Source organism: Oryzias melastigma, linkage group LG4 (assembly GCF_002922805.2).
Source record: "Oryzias melastigma strain HK-1 linkage group LG4, ASM292280v2, whole genome shotgun sequence".
In the NCBI taxonomy this organism is placed as follows: domain Eukaryota; kingdom Metazoa; phylum Chordata; class Actinopteri; order Beloniformes; family Adrianichthyidae; genus Oryzias; species Oryzias melastigma.
Genome location: NC_050515.1, coordinates 11,471,952 through 11,489,864, shown reverse-complemented (window position 1 = coordinate 11,489,864; position 17,913 = coordinate 11,471,952). Strand labels below are relative to the sequence as shown.

The 17,913-nt window shown below is 38.3% G+C and overlaps 1 protein-coding gene and 1 long non-coding RNA gene across 8 annotated transcripts in view; one reads left to right on the top strand and one right to left on the bottom strand.

Moving 5' to 3' along the window:
• LOC112150401 (ephrin type-B receptor 3) overlaps window positions 1-5,490 on the top strand; it is a 63,825-nt gene extending 58,335 nt beyond the window's left edge. For all 6 annotated transcript variants that reach the window (XM_024278713.2, XM_024278711.2, XM_024278710.2 and 3 more), the window contains one exon: window positions 1,588-5,490. In XM_024278713.2, the coding sequence (XP_024134481.1) occupies window positions 1,588-1,696 (109 nt within the window). In that variant the 3' untranslated portion in view covers window positions 1,697-5,490. The remainder of the gene's footprint in view (window positions 1-1,587) is intronic.
• Window positions 5,491-11,264: 5,774 nt separating this feature from the next.
• On the bottom strand, window positions 11,265-15,941 carry LOC112150174. 2 transcript variants are annotated; one of them, XR_002919911.2, is made up of 3 exons: window positions 15,245-15,941; window positions 12,426-12,555; window positions 11,265-12,329 (listed from the first exon to the last, which is right to left on the bottom strand). It is a non-coding gene; the product is annotated as an uncharacterized LOC112150174 (long non-coding RNA). The 2 variants fall into 2 exon arrangements; XR_004947746.1 differs by having other exon boundaries at window positions 11,265-12,555.
• Window positions 15,942-17,913: the final 1,972 nt, after the last annotated feature.

Below are 17,913 nucleotides of genomic sequence, written 5' to 3'. Positions count from 1 at the left end.
CCAAATAAAAAAAAAAAAATTCACCGTATATTTGTGTACTTCACCTCTGCTTGGGAAACAGGGTATGCAGCACAGATGTCTGTGAACGTCCTCACGTACTGTGCACAAGGCTGTGGGTTTACGTGTACAGGCTGCCAGCTTATTGCTCCCACATGCACTGCATGTTCTCTCTTCTGCAAAATAGTGTTGGAGTCAAACATTCATGCGGAACAAAGCTTTTGTAATATTAGTAAAATGCAAAAATCACGTTTTTTAGATCACGTCTAACCAGCAACGGCATTATTTTTGGAAATAATCAAACCAAATATTTGATATAGAACAATCAACTTAGAACACATACTTTCTACATCTAAGGAGCATCCACAAAGTTATGAGTCTAAAAGTCCAACTTGTGTCTTAAATGAATGAGAGTCTGTTGTAGACCCTGTGAACTCCGCCAGCTGCCAAACAGAAGCAAACTTTACTCTTTAATCATTAACTATTATTATGGCTGTTGTTCCTGTCCCTATGCCCACCTGCTGGGAAACAGAAGTATGCCTCAGTCAGACTTCCATTCTGAAGTCATTCCTTTGTGAACATGCTTTATTTAATCAGGGATTGTCTATGTGAGGTAGGACTGGGCACCGAAATTCGGTTATGATTTACGCCAGGGGTGTCAAAGTCAATCGCACAGGGGGCCAAAATCCAAAACAGGATAAACATTTATTACTCACACTAAAACAACATTTTTAAAACTTTTTAACATAACTATGAATAAGAAAAAGGCAGGAATATTGTTCCAGAAAAAAAATCTAATTTAACCTTAAATAACTTTCATGTTTTACTTTCCATAGAAACATATCTTGTCAAAATTACACTAGTTAGAAATAAACTAAACGTTATAAGAAAAAAATACTCAAATTTCTTTACTTTTGTGTCTTTTTATATGAAAAACTACACTTATAAATAACATTATAAAATTATAAATTTGAAAAAAATCATATAAGGTAGAAATAAGCGCAAGATAACATCAGGCCATTAATACCAATACAATAAATTATCTGGAGGACCGGAAATATTTCGGATTCGCCCCCCAGGCGTTGACTTTGACATGTGATTTATGGGGTTCTACCAAAACCGAAAGAAGCTTCTGCAGTCGGTTCCTCATTCCGGTTGTAGTTTCAGTGAAGGTCTATTTGTGTTAGGACACGTCAATCACTTCTACTCTGTTCAGTACTTTGAGGTTCTAGCCAATCCTTTTGCCTTTCCTGTGATAGTGGGCGGGCTCAGATAAGACCAGGGACAGGGCGAACAAGAGTATGCGTCAATATGTGACACCTTGGGAATGAGAATGTGTTGATTTGGGGAGATGTAGGAATTCATTTTTAATTTCTGAAGTACCGAAATTGGCACAAATTAGGAACTGAAACAACCGAATAAAACCCAATTGGTACCCAACCCTAATGTGAGTTCGATCTCTGTATTCACCTGATGGAGTGTGAGTTCACCAATAACAGAAAGCGAAACTTTTTCATTCAGGTTTACTTTGTCTACTTTTATGGGTTTCAATGGAGCCACCTGTTCTTATCTCTTTCTCTTCTCCCACAGGGACTTGCTACGGATAGGTGTGACATTGGCCGGTCATCAGAAGAAGATTCTCGGTAGCATTCAGGACATGAGACTACAAATGAACCAAACACTTCCTGTTCAGGTGTAAGCTAAAGGCCACACGGATGGATGCAGTCAAAGGACGGCCAGACCAGAAAGGGGGAGAAAAACTGTGCAAGAGAGGGCCACTGGAAAACCTTAGCTGCCTGACCCATCTCCGCCAATGAAACTGGCTTGCAGTGCCTCTGAATTTATATTTTCTTTATTTCATTACCACATACACTTCCTGGCCAAGCTTTTTGTTATACATCATTGGTGGTTTTGTTTTCATCCAGGCAGGATTAGTTTGTTTTTGAAAGAGGAAAGCGTTCCTTCCCCATGCGTGCCTCACCACTTCTGGAGTGGGCTGATGTTTGCATGCATGTGGTTTTCACTGAGGTTGGCCTTAGTTGTGTCCTGATCCTCATGCAAGAACCTCCTTCCTTAACTTCAAAGCCCAGGTCTGCTGGACAAGAATTACATCGCAAAGATTCAAGAATCACAAATAAAAAAAAAAAAATAGACGTGTCAGACAACAAGAGAATTCCTTCCCGGACAGAAGTCGTTCTATCGTGCATGTGTTGATCTTCATCTTCATATTGAAGGTGTGTTACTTATAAGGGCACTTGCTGGCATGGGTTGAAGTTGTGAAGGAGAAATAAAAAGAAGATGGGCTGCAGCCGCAGGTCAAGAGGATGATGGACATCACCAAGGTCAAAGGCAGCCACATTTTTTGGACACTCATTTCGACTGTTGGGTCAGCAGATGACCTCTCCGCTCTGACCTAAAGAGACTCAGGGTAGTTCCCCATCTGCAGGAACACCTGCCCATCAACTGTGTTTTTGTAAACATAAAAAAAACGGTTTTTACTTGTCTTTTTGTCCACACTACATGTCTTTGTTTCTTTTGAATTCCTTTGACAGTTTTGGGAGATCTGTAGTTTCAAAATGGCCGGTCAAACCGAAGTACCCTTCCCACCTCCATGCTGGACACTTGATGTGATTAGGGGGAGGCAAGGACTGTGGCTACACTATTGAAAGACCCCTTGGCCTTTTGTGTGCATTTTTGTACCTGAGAGTGTGTCTGCGCGATGTGTGAGCGTATGTGGGACCGTGTGTGTGAGCGTATCCTGTTGCACACAAATATACTGTACAAAAACAGCTTCCGCTATTTGCCACCATGGAGAATTAACGCATGAACTGAACTTTAATAAGGAGCAACTATATCTGAAACAATATGCTATACTCTGTGGACAGCTGTAAACACTTTTTTAATTGAATCCAAAAAAATGGTATTTGGACATAAACATATCCATAGATTGGTGTATGGATAAACAGTGATGGACATCTTTAACTATCTGGTATTATCTGGATTTAGATATAATCAACAGGCTTGTTTTAATTTCTTAACGCCCCTCCCCTAAGTATTTATTTGTACCTCACCTGCCAACTCATAGTCCCCCTCTTAACACCCAGATGGACTGAAACAATCAGAAGGAAGAGAGACTTCAAGAGGACGAATAAATGATTATTAAACAAAAGAAGTTGCATATAAATTGGATATTGTATATTTGTTGTTGTTCTAAACAGCCTGTACATGTTTTATAAGTAAAATAAGATAAATAACAAAAGAAAAAATGTGTTTTGACAAGAAGGAAGTGTTGTTGAATGTTTGCCTGACTGAAGTGAACAGAAAACAAGGAATGCTGTGAGGAGTGGAGTTCAACCATAGAAAAGCATTCATGTCAGATCATTTTTTTTTCTTTCTTTTTTGTTTTTTTGTGATACAATGTTGTATTTGTGCTTAAGTTTGTCTGTGCCACTTGAACTTCATTCTGAAGCCCCCCTCCCCTCGTAAGCATTTATAAAGCATTGAGCTGTTATCGTCTTCCAGACACATTTTCAATCTTACAAATCATTTGACTGTTGTCCAGCTCAATTCTTGAGTTTTGTATGTTTTGTTTTTTAATTAGGGAAAGGCCCAGAAGATAGTTTCAGAGTAGTCAGTATGCCATATTTATTTGAGTCACCTAGAGAAGGGTCTGCAGTTTCCATAGTCTGGCAGGATCCTCATTAGAGAACCCAGAGCTGTCAATGGACAATCCTATTGGTCTTTGTCCGGTCGATTAATGCAGCAGCCAGTCGAGCATTGCAATGAGTCTAAGGTGCAGCATGCAGACAAATGCAGACACGGGGCAGGCGGACCTATCATTATCTCTCATTCGTTTCCCGTCTGGCCTGCAATCATCCTGTCTCAGCTTTGGCTGCTGCATGAATAGCAGGGTGCAGGATCAACAGCATGGGCATGTAGACAGACAAAATCTGTAGTTCCCCCTCGTCTTAACTGATCGCAGATGCACCTCTGAGATAATTCTGCTTGGGCTTGTCTCAAGAGGGTGTTTGAAGGTGATGGATTAAAGAGTAGGGCCATGATCTTCTGCATAGTTCACCGTATTGTTGGAGATGGAGCAGATCAATGCAATATGTGGCCATCCAGTTTGTCTCGTTAAACACGAGTGACTCCTTAATTCCTGTAGACGAAGACGGAATTATGCAAAACAGCAACTTGGTTTTGCTTTGGAGGTTGTTCAATTTCAATATTCTAGCAGTTTCTGCAATGTAGAGAAATAGTCAATTAACAGTTGGATACTAATATAATCCAGCAAACAAGTCAATTTCTTGAATCACAATAATGACTCCATATCGCTGTTTAGACAGACAAGAACCAGAAGTTTTCCAATTGAAAACCCCAGACTTTTTCCCCCTTCTTCATCCTTGGAGACAATTATTTCATATTCTGTTGTAGCAAAAACATATTTTGATTGGACGATGGATAGAGAATATTTTTGGAAATGACTGTTACCAGAATCTCCCAGACACACAACATCACTCCCCTCCAAAATCCGTTTAATCTTTCAATCAGTTAAGCCACGCTGCCGCTAATTTTCATGTAGCACAAAACAAGGCGCAGCCGATGGGCATAAAGATACAGAGACTGGGTGGAATAAGGAGGTTAAACACAATCAGATGGCAAACATGCCAACTCATGAAGAGGGGGCTGCTTGGAACTATAATGAAGTATTGATGGAGTGCACATGCTTTTCTTGGGGTCTGAACTGGTGTTCACCAAAGTCAATGGGCCATGAGTGATGAGCTCGCCTGGTAGAGTTGCACACATTAAACATTTTACCCCACTCCCAACACAGCTGCAGAGCATTCATACTCTGGCATTGTCTTCATCACATACACTTTTATTTTTCTTACCATTGGCTGAAACTCAGATGGACTGTTACCACTGTGTGTGTGGACGTGTGTGTGTGTTGTGTATGAAATGCCATTTTATATGGAAACGGTTCGATTTAGAGTCTATACTGTCTGTTGTATCTCTTTGTGTGCCAACAGGATTCAAACCATAACCTTTTTTTTCCCCGCCTTTCTTTATATCATTGCAGAATAAGTCAACATAAACCATCGCAGAGCTCCTTTATCATACACACCACATACAGCTCTCTGGCTATTTCGTTTTTGGTCTCTATTTTAAATAAGTATATACACTACTGTTTTTTCTCTGTCCTCTAACAAGCTCACTTCAGATACATATTTTATGTCACTTTTAAAAATGTTTCTTTTCTTTTTTAAATAAAAGTAAGCAACGTGTTTTAGAGAGAACTGCACGTGTTGGACAACACAGGGGGGAGAGGGTGGGGTTGAATACAGAAATGCAATTGTCCTCTTTGAAAAACATTGAGATGTATTTAATGGTGCAGACAAACACAACAAATTACTAAAAAAAAATGATGATGCATTCTTGTAGAAATATTTTTAAAAGACCCTTTTTTGCAATTAAATTATTTAAGAAATGTGACCCGATCTCCCTGACTGACTCTTTGTGTTTTTCTCTGAATAGTTAATTCTTCCATATGGCTGTTCTTTGTTCTTTATGTACCATGCCAGTTCATAATCACGCACATGCTCTGCAGCCAAGTAATTGCCCAAGACAAATACATTCAATCTCACCGCATTATTTTTATGGCTGTCTCATTCCTTTAATCATTACCAGAACATTGAGGAGTTTTTGGAGAACACATTACAGAGAAACCTCTCGTCTGATAAAAAGGTGCAGAGGCCTACAACGGGATACCATGACATTCTAAATAAACATCCCAAATCCACAAAATATAACTGTTCTTGTGCACCTTTAAGTCAGAATTATTCATTTTTTACCCATTCATCTTCTGATTTGATGTTTTTGTTTCATACAGGCATGAAAGGTCATGTTTCTCCTGCTTTTCAGACAAAATTGAGTCACACATTAACATTAAAAGTGGAGTGGGATCAGCAATTTGCCTTTTAAAGGTAACTTAGGTAAACTATAAGCATTGAAATGTACTAAATAAGTAGATATTAACCACTATCTAATAAACAGCATGATCCTGTCACAAGCAAATAGAAAAAGAAGAGCTACACATCAGTTGTGTGCAGCACCCAAACCCCCAATATTGTATCCAACCCTCTAATTAATAAGAGCTCAACTCATCCCTGCAGGCATTGAGCCAATGGTCTTGTTTTCGAGCAGTAAGGAAAAGATGCTCAGATCATAGATTCTACCTCATCTGGCCCTCGTCTCGTCCCCTGGCTCCCCTCTTCTGCCTTCCCCTGTCCAATTAAATGCACAGCCTTGGATCAGTCTCTGTCGGTGTCTGGATAGTGCAGATATTTTTAACCACACACAATACACACACACTTACTCTTTCTCCTATGAATGCTCTCAGAAAAGTTTCAGCAGTAACTGAAGTGGGTCCTTTTAATGCTGCAGCAGGTCGAATATATTTAAAGTCCCCCTCCGATAAAAATCACGTTTTTGGAGGTTTTAACATGTATGTGCAGCATTTTTCTTATGAAACAGACCAAATGTACCAAGAAATCATTTTGTTTTTGCATTCTCCTTTTTTTCGGGAGCGGGGCTGCTCAGCTCAGCTCCATAGGCCACGCCCCCTCAGAGGAGATTTTGGAAACAGAGATGAAAAATGGCTTTTTAAGACATTTAGGTCGTGGGATTTTGGTTAAAACTTCATAATCACAATTAAAAAACTACTGGCAACATAAAAAAAGTCATAATAAACTTTAACACATTTGCATGAGAAGACTTGAAGAATATTTTATAGACACATCGTTTTCCTCCAAAAACTCGATCAGTTTTCCTCATTTTTCAACTTTTTTGTGTCGCTGCCTTGCTGGAGGAATTCTTTACCCAACAGAATACAATTAAGCATGACTGTAAACATCCTGAGAGTGAACGGGGGACCATATCATCAGTTCTGAGTTTGTTTTGGCTAAATCCCTTAGCCAGCGCTCCCCCAGTCCTCAAAGCAGAGCACTATATGTCAGTTTGAGGGAAATATGGACCAATGCCAAAATGAACTAGAGTGCTGTATACTTTTCTCTGGCTATTGACATAGTGTCACATTACTTCAACTGGAGAGTATTGATTGTCTGCAGGCCTGTTTCATCAAAATATGTCAAACAACTTGAAAGAAAATTACTTGGACATCAATAAAGATTAATTTCTTATCCGTATTCGGTCAGTGAGGCGGCATTAGCATAATGATTGCTGTACATGAACATGTCTAAGCTATGAGTCGGTCAGAGGGAGGATCAATGGAAAACAGAAATCTTTTTTTTTTTTTTTTTTTTTTTTTTACAACCTCTATGCCCACTCCTCTTCTTTTCCAAAGCCAGACTGCTTTTATTCTCTCTTAGTCCCCACAGACTACTCTCTCCCCACTCATGAGCTCCCCCATAACACCCACACACCCCTTCCCTGACTGCTTTTTCATCCTCTCCCCATCTCCTCTGCCATAATCCCTCTCTTTCACTTTAGCTTGGCACCACTAATTGGTCACGTCTGTACTGTGACACTGGGACCTGAAATAATTGCTGGACAAATAGTGAGGCGTTTAGCTTCAGACCTGTCTCAAGCAAGATGTACACAGACACCAGCCGACTGGAAAGCCTAATTACCACTCCAGACCCACGACTTACTAATTGGCAAATCCTCTCAACAAAGAAATATGTGTAGCCCTGTTTGCAAATGCTTGTCCGTAATGTTGTTTTTCCTCTTTAAATTAAGGGGAAGAGAGAATACATAAACAGTTGCTTTCCCACGTTTTAACAGAACTTAAAGCGCAAGTCCTTGTTACCAATTAATTATTAATCATTTCTGTATTGTTGATTTCATGATACTGACTGAACTCCAGACATGATCAAATCTGCATCATACACAATCATCCTCATGCAAAAAAACTCCAAAATATTTGACCACATGCTCACATTGCCCCTTCCCCAGTAAAGGGGAGCCGATCTATTCTGTCCCAGAACAAGCGTCTCATTGTTGTGTGTGTGGGTGCAGCTGCATGCCCTGTCTGTCTGACGGGTTCAGCACGTCTGCCTGCGAAACAATATTCAGAGACGGACGGGGTGACCTGGAGTTCAGGGTCAAGGCTGGACAGTTGGTGGGAATCGGTCACGCTTTTAAAAAGTGTGGCAGCTCTCAGGTGAAGAGGAAGCCAAAGAAACGGTGACGCGCAGAGATGGCATGTTCCCATGACTGCAGTTGCTGAAACAGTCTTAATTTACAGTAAACAAAATGTAATACCAACACTATGAAGCATAAATCGCATGGCTTAGTGCAGAACCGCACTGACGTGAGTTTCATGTGAATGGAATACGACTCATGCGTAAAGTGTACGTGATACTTGATGGGATAGTGTTACAGTTTTAGCTTCTTAATGATATTCAGAACTATTTAATCATTTTTGTGAAAGTTGATATCAAACTTTACCAAATATGGTGAAGAAATATTTTCTGCTGTGTCTGAGACAATCACTTAAGTATTTAATGAGGTTTTCACCTACCTGTGAGCAGATTGTTATTTACCCGTCTGTCTCAGCCTGTTAAACTAAATAAAATCATTTTCTGAATGAAAATGAAAAGCAATAATTCTCAGTTATCTGATGTAATTATGAAAAATAACATTTCAAACAACAGCTGCCATCCAATCTCTTTCGTTGATGTAAATTGTTCAGTAGCACCTCTAATAACGATGTACAACAAGCAAAAATAATTAACAACTCGCACTTAGTACTTATGAAAGACGGTCACGACATTGCCAAGTCAAGGTCATTTTTTTTTTTCCTGTCATTGGTGGGCATGAAGGAAACAGCCTTGTTCCAGCCTGACATCTCATTAACTCCTCGTCGATATTTATCAGTCTTAATCAGAGCTGTGGCAGGTTCGGTGTGATTACTTCCTGGGTTTGAAAGCAATCACACCTTGCCCTCCCCACTGTCCTTGATTTATTGAGGGAAAAACACTCTGGCATGGTTGAGGAGGTCTGAAAGAGCTGTGTGAAAGGAAAGTGAAAAAAACTAGAGAAGTCATTTAGGTGCTTCAACATTTAATTTTTTATTTCACTTTCAAACATTGGTTCTAGCTTAGTTGAACTATTTATTGAACAGAGTTAGGGTTAGACTGGTCTATTTATATATGTTCGTCCTAAATTTTATTTATGTTTATTAACAGACCCAACAAATGGCAAGAAAAATGTTGAAAAAAGTAAAAACCTCAACCCAAGCCTATGTTTTTTTTATTTTTTATTTTATTTATACGAGACTATAAATTGAACCGAACAGGTTATAATTATTTACATTTTTACGTTTTCAGATTTAAAATGAGTTATGTTTCTTTAATTATTTAACCCTATAAAGGCTACTCCAAAAATGTGACAGAAAATACTTTTTTTTAAATTAAGGTGTTTTTCAAGCCCTTTGATGAAATACACAAAAATGTGTCAACTTAAGAAGCCCAAATTTTGACATTAGAGTTCATAAAAAAGAAAGAAAAATCACTATTTACCCGCTGTCTCAAATGTGATCCACACATTTTTACCATTTTTTTAACTGGATTACAAATAATTATTTATCACCTAGTTTTTCATTCTTTCAATAGAAAGTAATTATTAAAGAAATGAACATCAAAAGATGAGTTATTCTCACTATTAAATTAGGAAAATCTGCAAAACTTTTCCCGCCAAAAGCGTTTTTGAGATTTCATGGTGGCAGCCATTTTGTAATGAGCAGGAAAATCCCTTCTACTGCCTCTAGTGCAGGGGTCTGCAACCTGGGTCTCCAGAGCCACATGTGGCTCTTTTATTTATTCATGATGGCTCTCTGGCTGAAGAAAAATAAAATAATACTAATTTTCAATAAAAGTTAGAGTTTAGCTTCTATTTTAACAACATGCTAACGTTTTTTGCTAGTTTTTTGTCCACTGGAGGTTTTAGGCTAATTTGGAGTTTAGCTAATGTTTTAGAAACAATCCTGAAGTTTTTCTGGGATAATTAAGAACTTAGCTTCTATTTTAGCAACATGCTAACATTTTTGACTTATGTAGTTTACTGAGGAATTTGAGGTTAATATGGAGTTTAACTAGGAATTAAACAACAAGCTCAACTGAAATTTTTATGCTAATTTGGAGTTTAGCTAATATTTTAGCAATATATGCTAGCATTTTTGGCAAATTTGTTATCTTCTGGAGTTTTAATGCTAATTTCGAGTTTAGCTTTTCTTTTAGCAACATGCTAACATTTTTGATTGATTTAATTTACTGATGAATTTTATGCTAATTTTGAGTTCTGCTTACAATTAAGTAACAAGCTAGATTTTTTACTAATTTGGTCTCTACAAAAGGTAAAAGGTAAAGATGCGGCTCCTTCTAGGTTTTAATGAGTAGAAAACGAGACCAAATGGCTCTTTTACTGTTAAAGGTTACCGACTCCTGTTCTAGTGGAATGATGATGAATTACAGGACAGAAAACAAGTTGAATCAAACGAGTTATACGGGGAAATTTGGGTCAATCTGCTGTAAAAAGGGCGTCTCTGAAATCTGTGTATCAAATATGATACAAATGTTAAATAGGGCTTAATAAATTATGTCAAAACTAAATATTAAATCTAAAAATATCTCCAGAAAATGATAGTGAGGTTCTAGAAAACAGTTTCATTCCCAGCCACAACCAAAAAGCATCCAAGAAATAGCCCTACCGAAGCCATTAGATAATGTACTTTAAAAATTATTAATTTATTTTTTTTTTTTAAGCAGGATATTATAAGTAATTTAATTACAGTACGAAATATATTTCTTGTTTGTTTTTGACCGACGTCATGTGTTCATTCTTACTCCTTGACCCTACCGACGACCTCTAACTAGGCCGATGTGAAGCCGTCTAATGTCAGGTGGCAGGCAGACAAAGGTGAAGCCGTGGGGGGTGTCGGATAATGTGCTAACATTCTTGCAGCTGTGTGGGTTCGAAGGCCAGAGAGGTGTTTTTCAGGAGAACCGAGTGTCAACTCATTACCAAGTCTGCTTCACCTCTCTGGACCGCCATTGACCTGTAAACAGCACAACTTGTACAGCGATTTTACAAGACAAAGGCGGAGGCCAAAAAGAGGAGCGCTTGAGTGGAAGACAAACACAGCGGGGGAAGCCGCTGTGATTTCTGTGGGGTAAAATTAGTAAAATCCCAAAAAGTGGGACATTGTCCAGTTCTACAGATCAGAGGACTGACCTTTTTTTTTTTTCTTTTTCGCTATGTTTTGTGACGCTATCCCAGTCGCGTCTCCGAAGCTCAATCCCAGCGCCAGCCGCTCAGCGTCCGACGAGGATTCTGATTGGGCAAAAAACGGATGATGCGGGATCGCGCCGTTAGCCAGACACTCACATCATGGAGGACGGGGTCACACAGAGGGCAGATCGTGATGCATCTTGGGTAGAATGTGCTCTTTTTTTTCCAATCAGAGCAGTTGTGAAAACAAAAATGTGGGACAGCTGGTAAACAGAGAAGCACGTTTCTTTCAAACACGACACAGATTTAAATAAACTGGTCAGACATTAACGCTTCAAGGATAGCTCGGTAAACCAGTGAGCGTTGTGTTTAATAGCTGTTCCGAGACGAGCCCAAACACACAGTGCGCGCATATAGCTCATTAACAAAGATCTGCATCAAGCCTAATTTAGCAAAGTGCACTATCAGAGTGTGAATGGTGTCCAATAAAGAACAATAAAAGCTTGCGATAGAGGCACAGTTAGAGCTGGCAATTACATCCCATTACATTCTAGATCGTTAGAGCCGTCATATTAACCACATGGAAAATGTGAAGTAAAAAAAAAAAAAAAAAGCATCAATCCACAGATACCACAGCCCATAAATACGGTTTTATAATAAAATGAGGAAAACAATACACATAAAAAATATATTTTTAGATTTTAAAGGAAAATCTTAAGAGAAAATGACTGCCTGCTTCTTTTAATCTTAAATGCTAAATTGTTTTTTTTTTATTAAAAATCTAATGCTTTTAATACAACAAACTTTGGTCAAAGACAGTCAGTAAAATTCAGATTTAACTTAATTTTAACGATAGCGTGCCTCCAGTTAAAGCACCTGTGCTGTGGTTTACACATTGTCATCTTTATAATATTTCCATGATTGCACTTGAATGCAACATGCAGCCGCATTTGCTGTTTGACGCTGCCGCACATTACCACACTTCATTTGTGTTTGCTTTCTCCCTCTTTCATACTCAGCTGCAAAAACAGTGTGTGTCATCAGGGAGGCGGTTTTGCTTCGTTGACACGTGAACAAAAATCCTTGACAGGAGGAGAAAAAAAAGGGATTAGCGGCAGGTTTAAAAAAGAGAGGAAAGAAAAATACAGACATGTTTGACAACAACAACACAAGTTCACCTCCTCACATGCATGCTCCAGTGGTCTCGTGCCATGTGATAAAAACCATCACACGGCCTGAAAGGCACCTCGAGGCGGAAGCAGACCAAATGCAGTCCAGCAGCTGTCAATGCTCCTGACACACTGCTGTCTGTGAAAGTGAGAAGAAAAACGAATGCTAAAAATATAGTTTAAAAATGGTTTGTGTTCCAATGTTTTTCTGTATAAAGTAGGATAAATATTTATATTGAATTAGCATTAAGCATGTATGGTAAAGAGCTTTTAAGTTAACACACTGGGAATAGCAATAAACCAGTGATTATCAAGTCTAAAGGCATTTGCATGGAAATAAGATACATTTTTAGTCCAATTAAAGCCTAACTGAATTACCTATAAAAACATGACGGCCACAGTTATGCAGATGTCGTGTGTATTTGTGTTGTGAACCAGTGAAGCGGTGGTCAGGCCTACTAAAGGCAGATAGTGTGCATCCATCTTTGAAAAAAAACGTATTTTTGTGGGAGAAATGCAGACATGCTGGCTCTAGGATGATGTCATGAAATGGGCAGTACCCACACGCAGCGGTAGGCGGAGCTTCAGGAATAAAGTAGTTTTACTTTGAGTAGGGAAAAACTCACAAAAAATAACAAATATTTCATAAATATGTTTTTAGTGTTCCAAAGGTAAATATATGATCATATATATGGATATAGTTTATTCCAAAAGGCTTAAGAAAACCATGGTATGACCTCTTTAAAATGTGTATATACCTGTATATTATTTTTTAAAAAACTGGTACCTCTACATTTGTTTTTATTTAGCAGTGTTGAACAGTTCACAATAGCATTGCGTTTGGAAACATTTTATATATATATGATAGGAAATAGGAAAATGACCTACCATCATCCAAGTTAATTTGAGCTTTTTACGGTTTCATCTAAAGGCAAAAATATTTTTCTGGTAAATATTAAAAAAAATTCTATGTTATGCAGTTCAAATCCTACAGGCAAAATTTTGACAGAAATACAGTATTAAATGTCAATTTAGACTCAATAATATTCATAAAAACTTGTTGCTTGTTTTAGACTTTTTAACACAAATAAAGTAACGTATTTTTCTGAGTACAAGTCAATGTTTTGTTTCATTTTTCATTTTTCATAGATAATTTACTACAGAAACATTGACAGTCATGTGTTGTTGGAAGATTTTATTATTTTTCTGATGTTCAGGTGTGAATCCCGAGTTAGACAATGATTTTTCTGATCATTCCAACACAAAGGAATTATGCATTTCTTCAAGTTTGCGTTCTCAACCCGTTGGATCGCCAAAAAAAGAGAACAAAAGTCAAAGTTCAGAAATAAAAACTCCCAAATTTTCTGTTTTAGTATGTATATTTTAATTTGAATCAAAATTAAAGCATGTTTTTTTCAAATTCCGCATTTTTTTTAATTTTATTTCACGAGGTTGATTACCAAATCACTTCTTGCATCTGGTTCTGGCCCGGCCCTTGTGCCAAATTTTAGAACCCTTTATGGCCCACAAGTCCAAACGCCCCCCCCTCCCGGGTTAGTGTATGCTTTCATTGATTGGGATGACAGGTACAGGAAAATAACCATTCCCATCCACACTCCATTCCAGTAGGTGGCAGTAATGCACCTTTTCACACCAATAAAAACTACAAAAAAACATGAAGAAGAAATGTCGACCAAAGCAAACATGGAGGAGAATCTGATCATTCTTCTTCTGAACTTTATATTTGAAGCGTGTCAAATAAGAATCAGGACATGCAAATTTGACACGTGAATCGCATTTGGTAAATGCAAGATTAATCTGGATTTAATGGAGTTGTTCACACTTTTCTCCTAAAAGTTCAGCTCCAGTTGTCATCCTTATTATCCATTTTTTTTTGGTTGATGTAACTTAAACTCTGAAGTGACTTATAGTGCGAAAATATGGTAAAAAACAAAACTTATGTTTCCATTTTTTAACTGAAATGTTTTGATTATGAAACATTAGGTAACATATTTTGCATTTGTATACTAAATGAAACACACTTGTAACATCTCCTTGTTGAAGGACAGAAAACCCAGCAGCAAAAAAAGTGATCTTTCTTAACACAGACTGCATAGACCACAGCATCCTGCTGAGACCTTTAGCTGTTTTTAACTGCCAGTCCTTGTCGAAAGATCACATTTTTCACTGTTAAGGTGCTGCCATGTGTAGTTGAGATAATGTGACCCTAGTTACTGCCTGAGCCGATTTTTCCTCAGGACATACACCCTCTCACTGGACTGCTGATTACTGCCAGACTTTATTTCCTTTGCCAGGGAGCACTCTGAGCATGCTCAGACAGATGCATGTGTTCATGCACACACACACTTGTTTTACATTGCCTCAAACACACACACAAACAAACACACTCCGTTCACGTTAAATTACTTCACAAAAACGTGTCCCTGCTGCACACAGAAGCACACACAGCTCACCTTGAACACAAAGACAACTGATCTTTCTGCCCAAGGATTTTGTAAAGAATGGAGGTGAGCTGAGTTGAATTAATGGAAGCATAATGGGTGCAGTTACAGTCATATTTTTGCAGGATAAAAAGTGTAAGAATCTTAACAGCTATGCACCTTAAATGTTTTGTTTTTTTTCTCTCTTCCTTTTGATTTGCCACACCTTAGCCCTGTAACTTTCCTAAAGACTATGTTTTAATCCTCGTGACCGGCTGCCTTCTTGTTGGAGTGTCAAAACAAGGTCATGTTTGTTAAGTCAAGTTCACTGCTGATGAGAAAGTATGATTTACTGCCCTTCCATACAATGACATTCTGTGTCCTTACCTAATGATGTTTTCCTCCTGCTCCGTCTTTCCTCATGTGTGCTCCGTCTGGAAACAAACTTCTGATTGAGAAAATTAGGTGCGAGTGTGAGCACATGGGAAGACCCCGGCCATGTTGGCAGAACTTCACCAGCACTTTGCTTTACTTTTAATGCAACGAGACAACAATTTGAACTGAATGTTTCCTTTATTATCTTTGAATATTTGCGTATGGAGACTTATGGAACTCCTTATATAATTCTAGCCAGGCATAAGTATTAATTTCTCAATCTTGATCAATTTTTGAATTTTTAGCACTTCTGCATTTTGAACGGGACGATAAGCACTACAATCGGAATCCCTGATTGTTCAAAATTCAACTGATTTCCAGGAGGGGTGTACCAAAATATCGATATTGCCATATATCGCGATATTTAGTCCTGTGATTGATTCTCGCTGGGTTTTCACCAAGTATTGATCTTTTTTTTTTTTTTTTTTTTGAAGAGGCTGTAAAACGTCATCCTTTGGTGAGACGTTCCTTTGGAGGTAGATAGGGGTCCAAGACTTGCTGTCGTGAGCACCAATGTGCCTGCCAGCTCCTTAAAATATTTAATTTTTGTTCTGTTGTTTACAACAATTTTACACTAAAGAGTGACACTGTTGTTCATGTTTACTATTGTTAGCATGAAATTTTATAAATAATTCCTATTCAGTTGGTGTCAATGCTTTTCAAAGACATAGTATTACTGATACGCATAAAAGTGTGTATTATTTGTTGCACAAAATAAGACACAAGTTGTTTATTGTGATTGTGTTGAAGCTAAAAAAATAAATGAAGACATATTTCCCCCAAATTTATTTTTCTATACAATGTGAGTTACTGGAGACGTTTTTTTTGTTTCGTTTTTTTAACCAATTATTTCAGTATCGCGATATCATCGTTATCGTGAGCCATGTATTGTGTATCGCATCGTATCGTGAGGTACCCAGTGATTCCCAGCCTAGTTTCCTGTGCGATCTATACATAAAACCTATAAAGTGACTTAAAAGCTCATGTAACAATGTGTGAACACCAGAGTATTGAACTAAGAAACTGAAAATGCACATATACGTACATTTACATAGACTTTTCATTGAATGTGGTCACTAAATCATGCATTTTCAAGCTCTATGTGAATGCATTAGGAATTGTAAAAATTGGCTAGATGTATAATCTACAGAAGATAGATTACTGATTACACTCTATACTTGCAATGTACTTGGTTAAATTCCCCCAAAATTGTTTGATTCCTCTTTTAACACATCCACCTTTTTCCGCTCATCCGGGACCGGGTCGCGGGGTCAGCAGTCTAAGCAAAGATGGCCAGACTTCCCTCTCCCCAGCTCCTCTGGGGGGAACCCGAGGTTTTCCCAGGCCAGCTGAGAGACGTAATCTCTCCAGCGTGTCCTGGGTCTCTTCCAGGGCCTCCGCCCAACGGGACATGGATGGAACACCTCCCTAGGGAGGCGTCCAGGACTCATCTCAACCGGCTCCACTCTGAGCTTTCTGCAGGTGGCCGAGCTTCTCACCCTATCTGTAAGGGAGCGCCCAGACACCCTCCAGAGGAAACTCATGTTAGACTCTTGTAGTCAGGACCTCATACTTTCGGTCATGACCATAGGTGAGTACTGGAACAAAGATCAACCGGTAAATTGAGAGCTTTTCTTTCTGGCTCAGCTCTCTCTTAAACCACAACGGACCGGTACAGCGACCGCTGTTCCAATCCGCCTGTCAATCTCTCACTCCAACCTGTTTTTAACATCTTAAACTTGAATGCTAACTGTAGTGGCAAAATATTTATGGTGGAGACATGTGGGGGGGGCTTTTTCCAAATAATCTCAATGTTGGTGTGGTGCAGAAGAGAGGGGACTGCCAACTGTGATGAATGGCTTTTAGCAAGGACACATAATGGGTTCACACACCTCTTAGAAGGAGTTTAGTCATCTAATTGCTGTTAAGGAGAAAGGCTAGTCAGATTACTTGGAGGGAAATTCATTACAATCTGAGGAAGCTCATCAGCAGTGGACATTAAACAATCTCAAAATGAAAAGTTTTACAATGGTATTTTGGAAAAAGAAATATTTTAATAGAAATATGAATTGAAATGGATTAAGATGAGTGAGGATAATAAAACAATGAATTAAATCTCTATTAAGGGGGTTGCACAGATGTATCAAATAGTTTTGGATTTCATTAGTTATTGTTCTTATTTAATCATAATGTAATTCAACCATATAAGTCAAAGAAGAACCATACTATTTTTACTCAAAGTTTTATTTTCAGTGATACACATGTTTCTTCATGATCCCAGGCTTAATAGCTTCCAAACATCGCTGAGATGATCCGTAGTTATTCTGTCTAAAGATTCAGAAAAATATCTATTCCACATGTGTCAAAATCAAGGCCCGGAGGCCGGATCCGGCTAATATTATATAGCTAATATCTCAGCTACATGCTAGCTGTTTTGGCTAATTTTGTCTTTTTCATTTTTTTAGGGTATTTTGGAGTTAGGCTAATATTTACATGCTAGCTGTTTTGGCTAATTTAGGCTTGTTCCATTTTTAGAGTATTTTGGAGTTAGGCTAATATTTTCATTCTAGCTGTTTTGGCTAATTTAGGCTTTTTTCAGTTTTTTTAGGCTATTTTGAAGA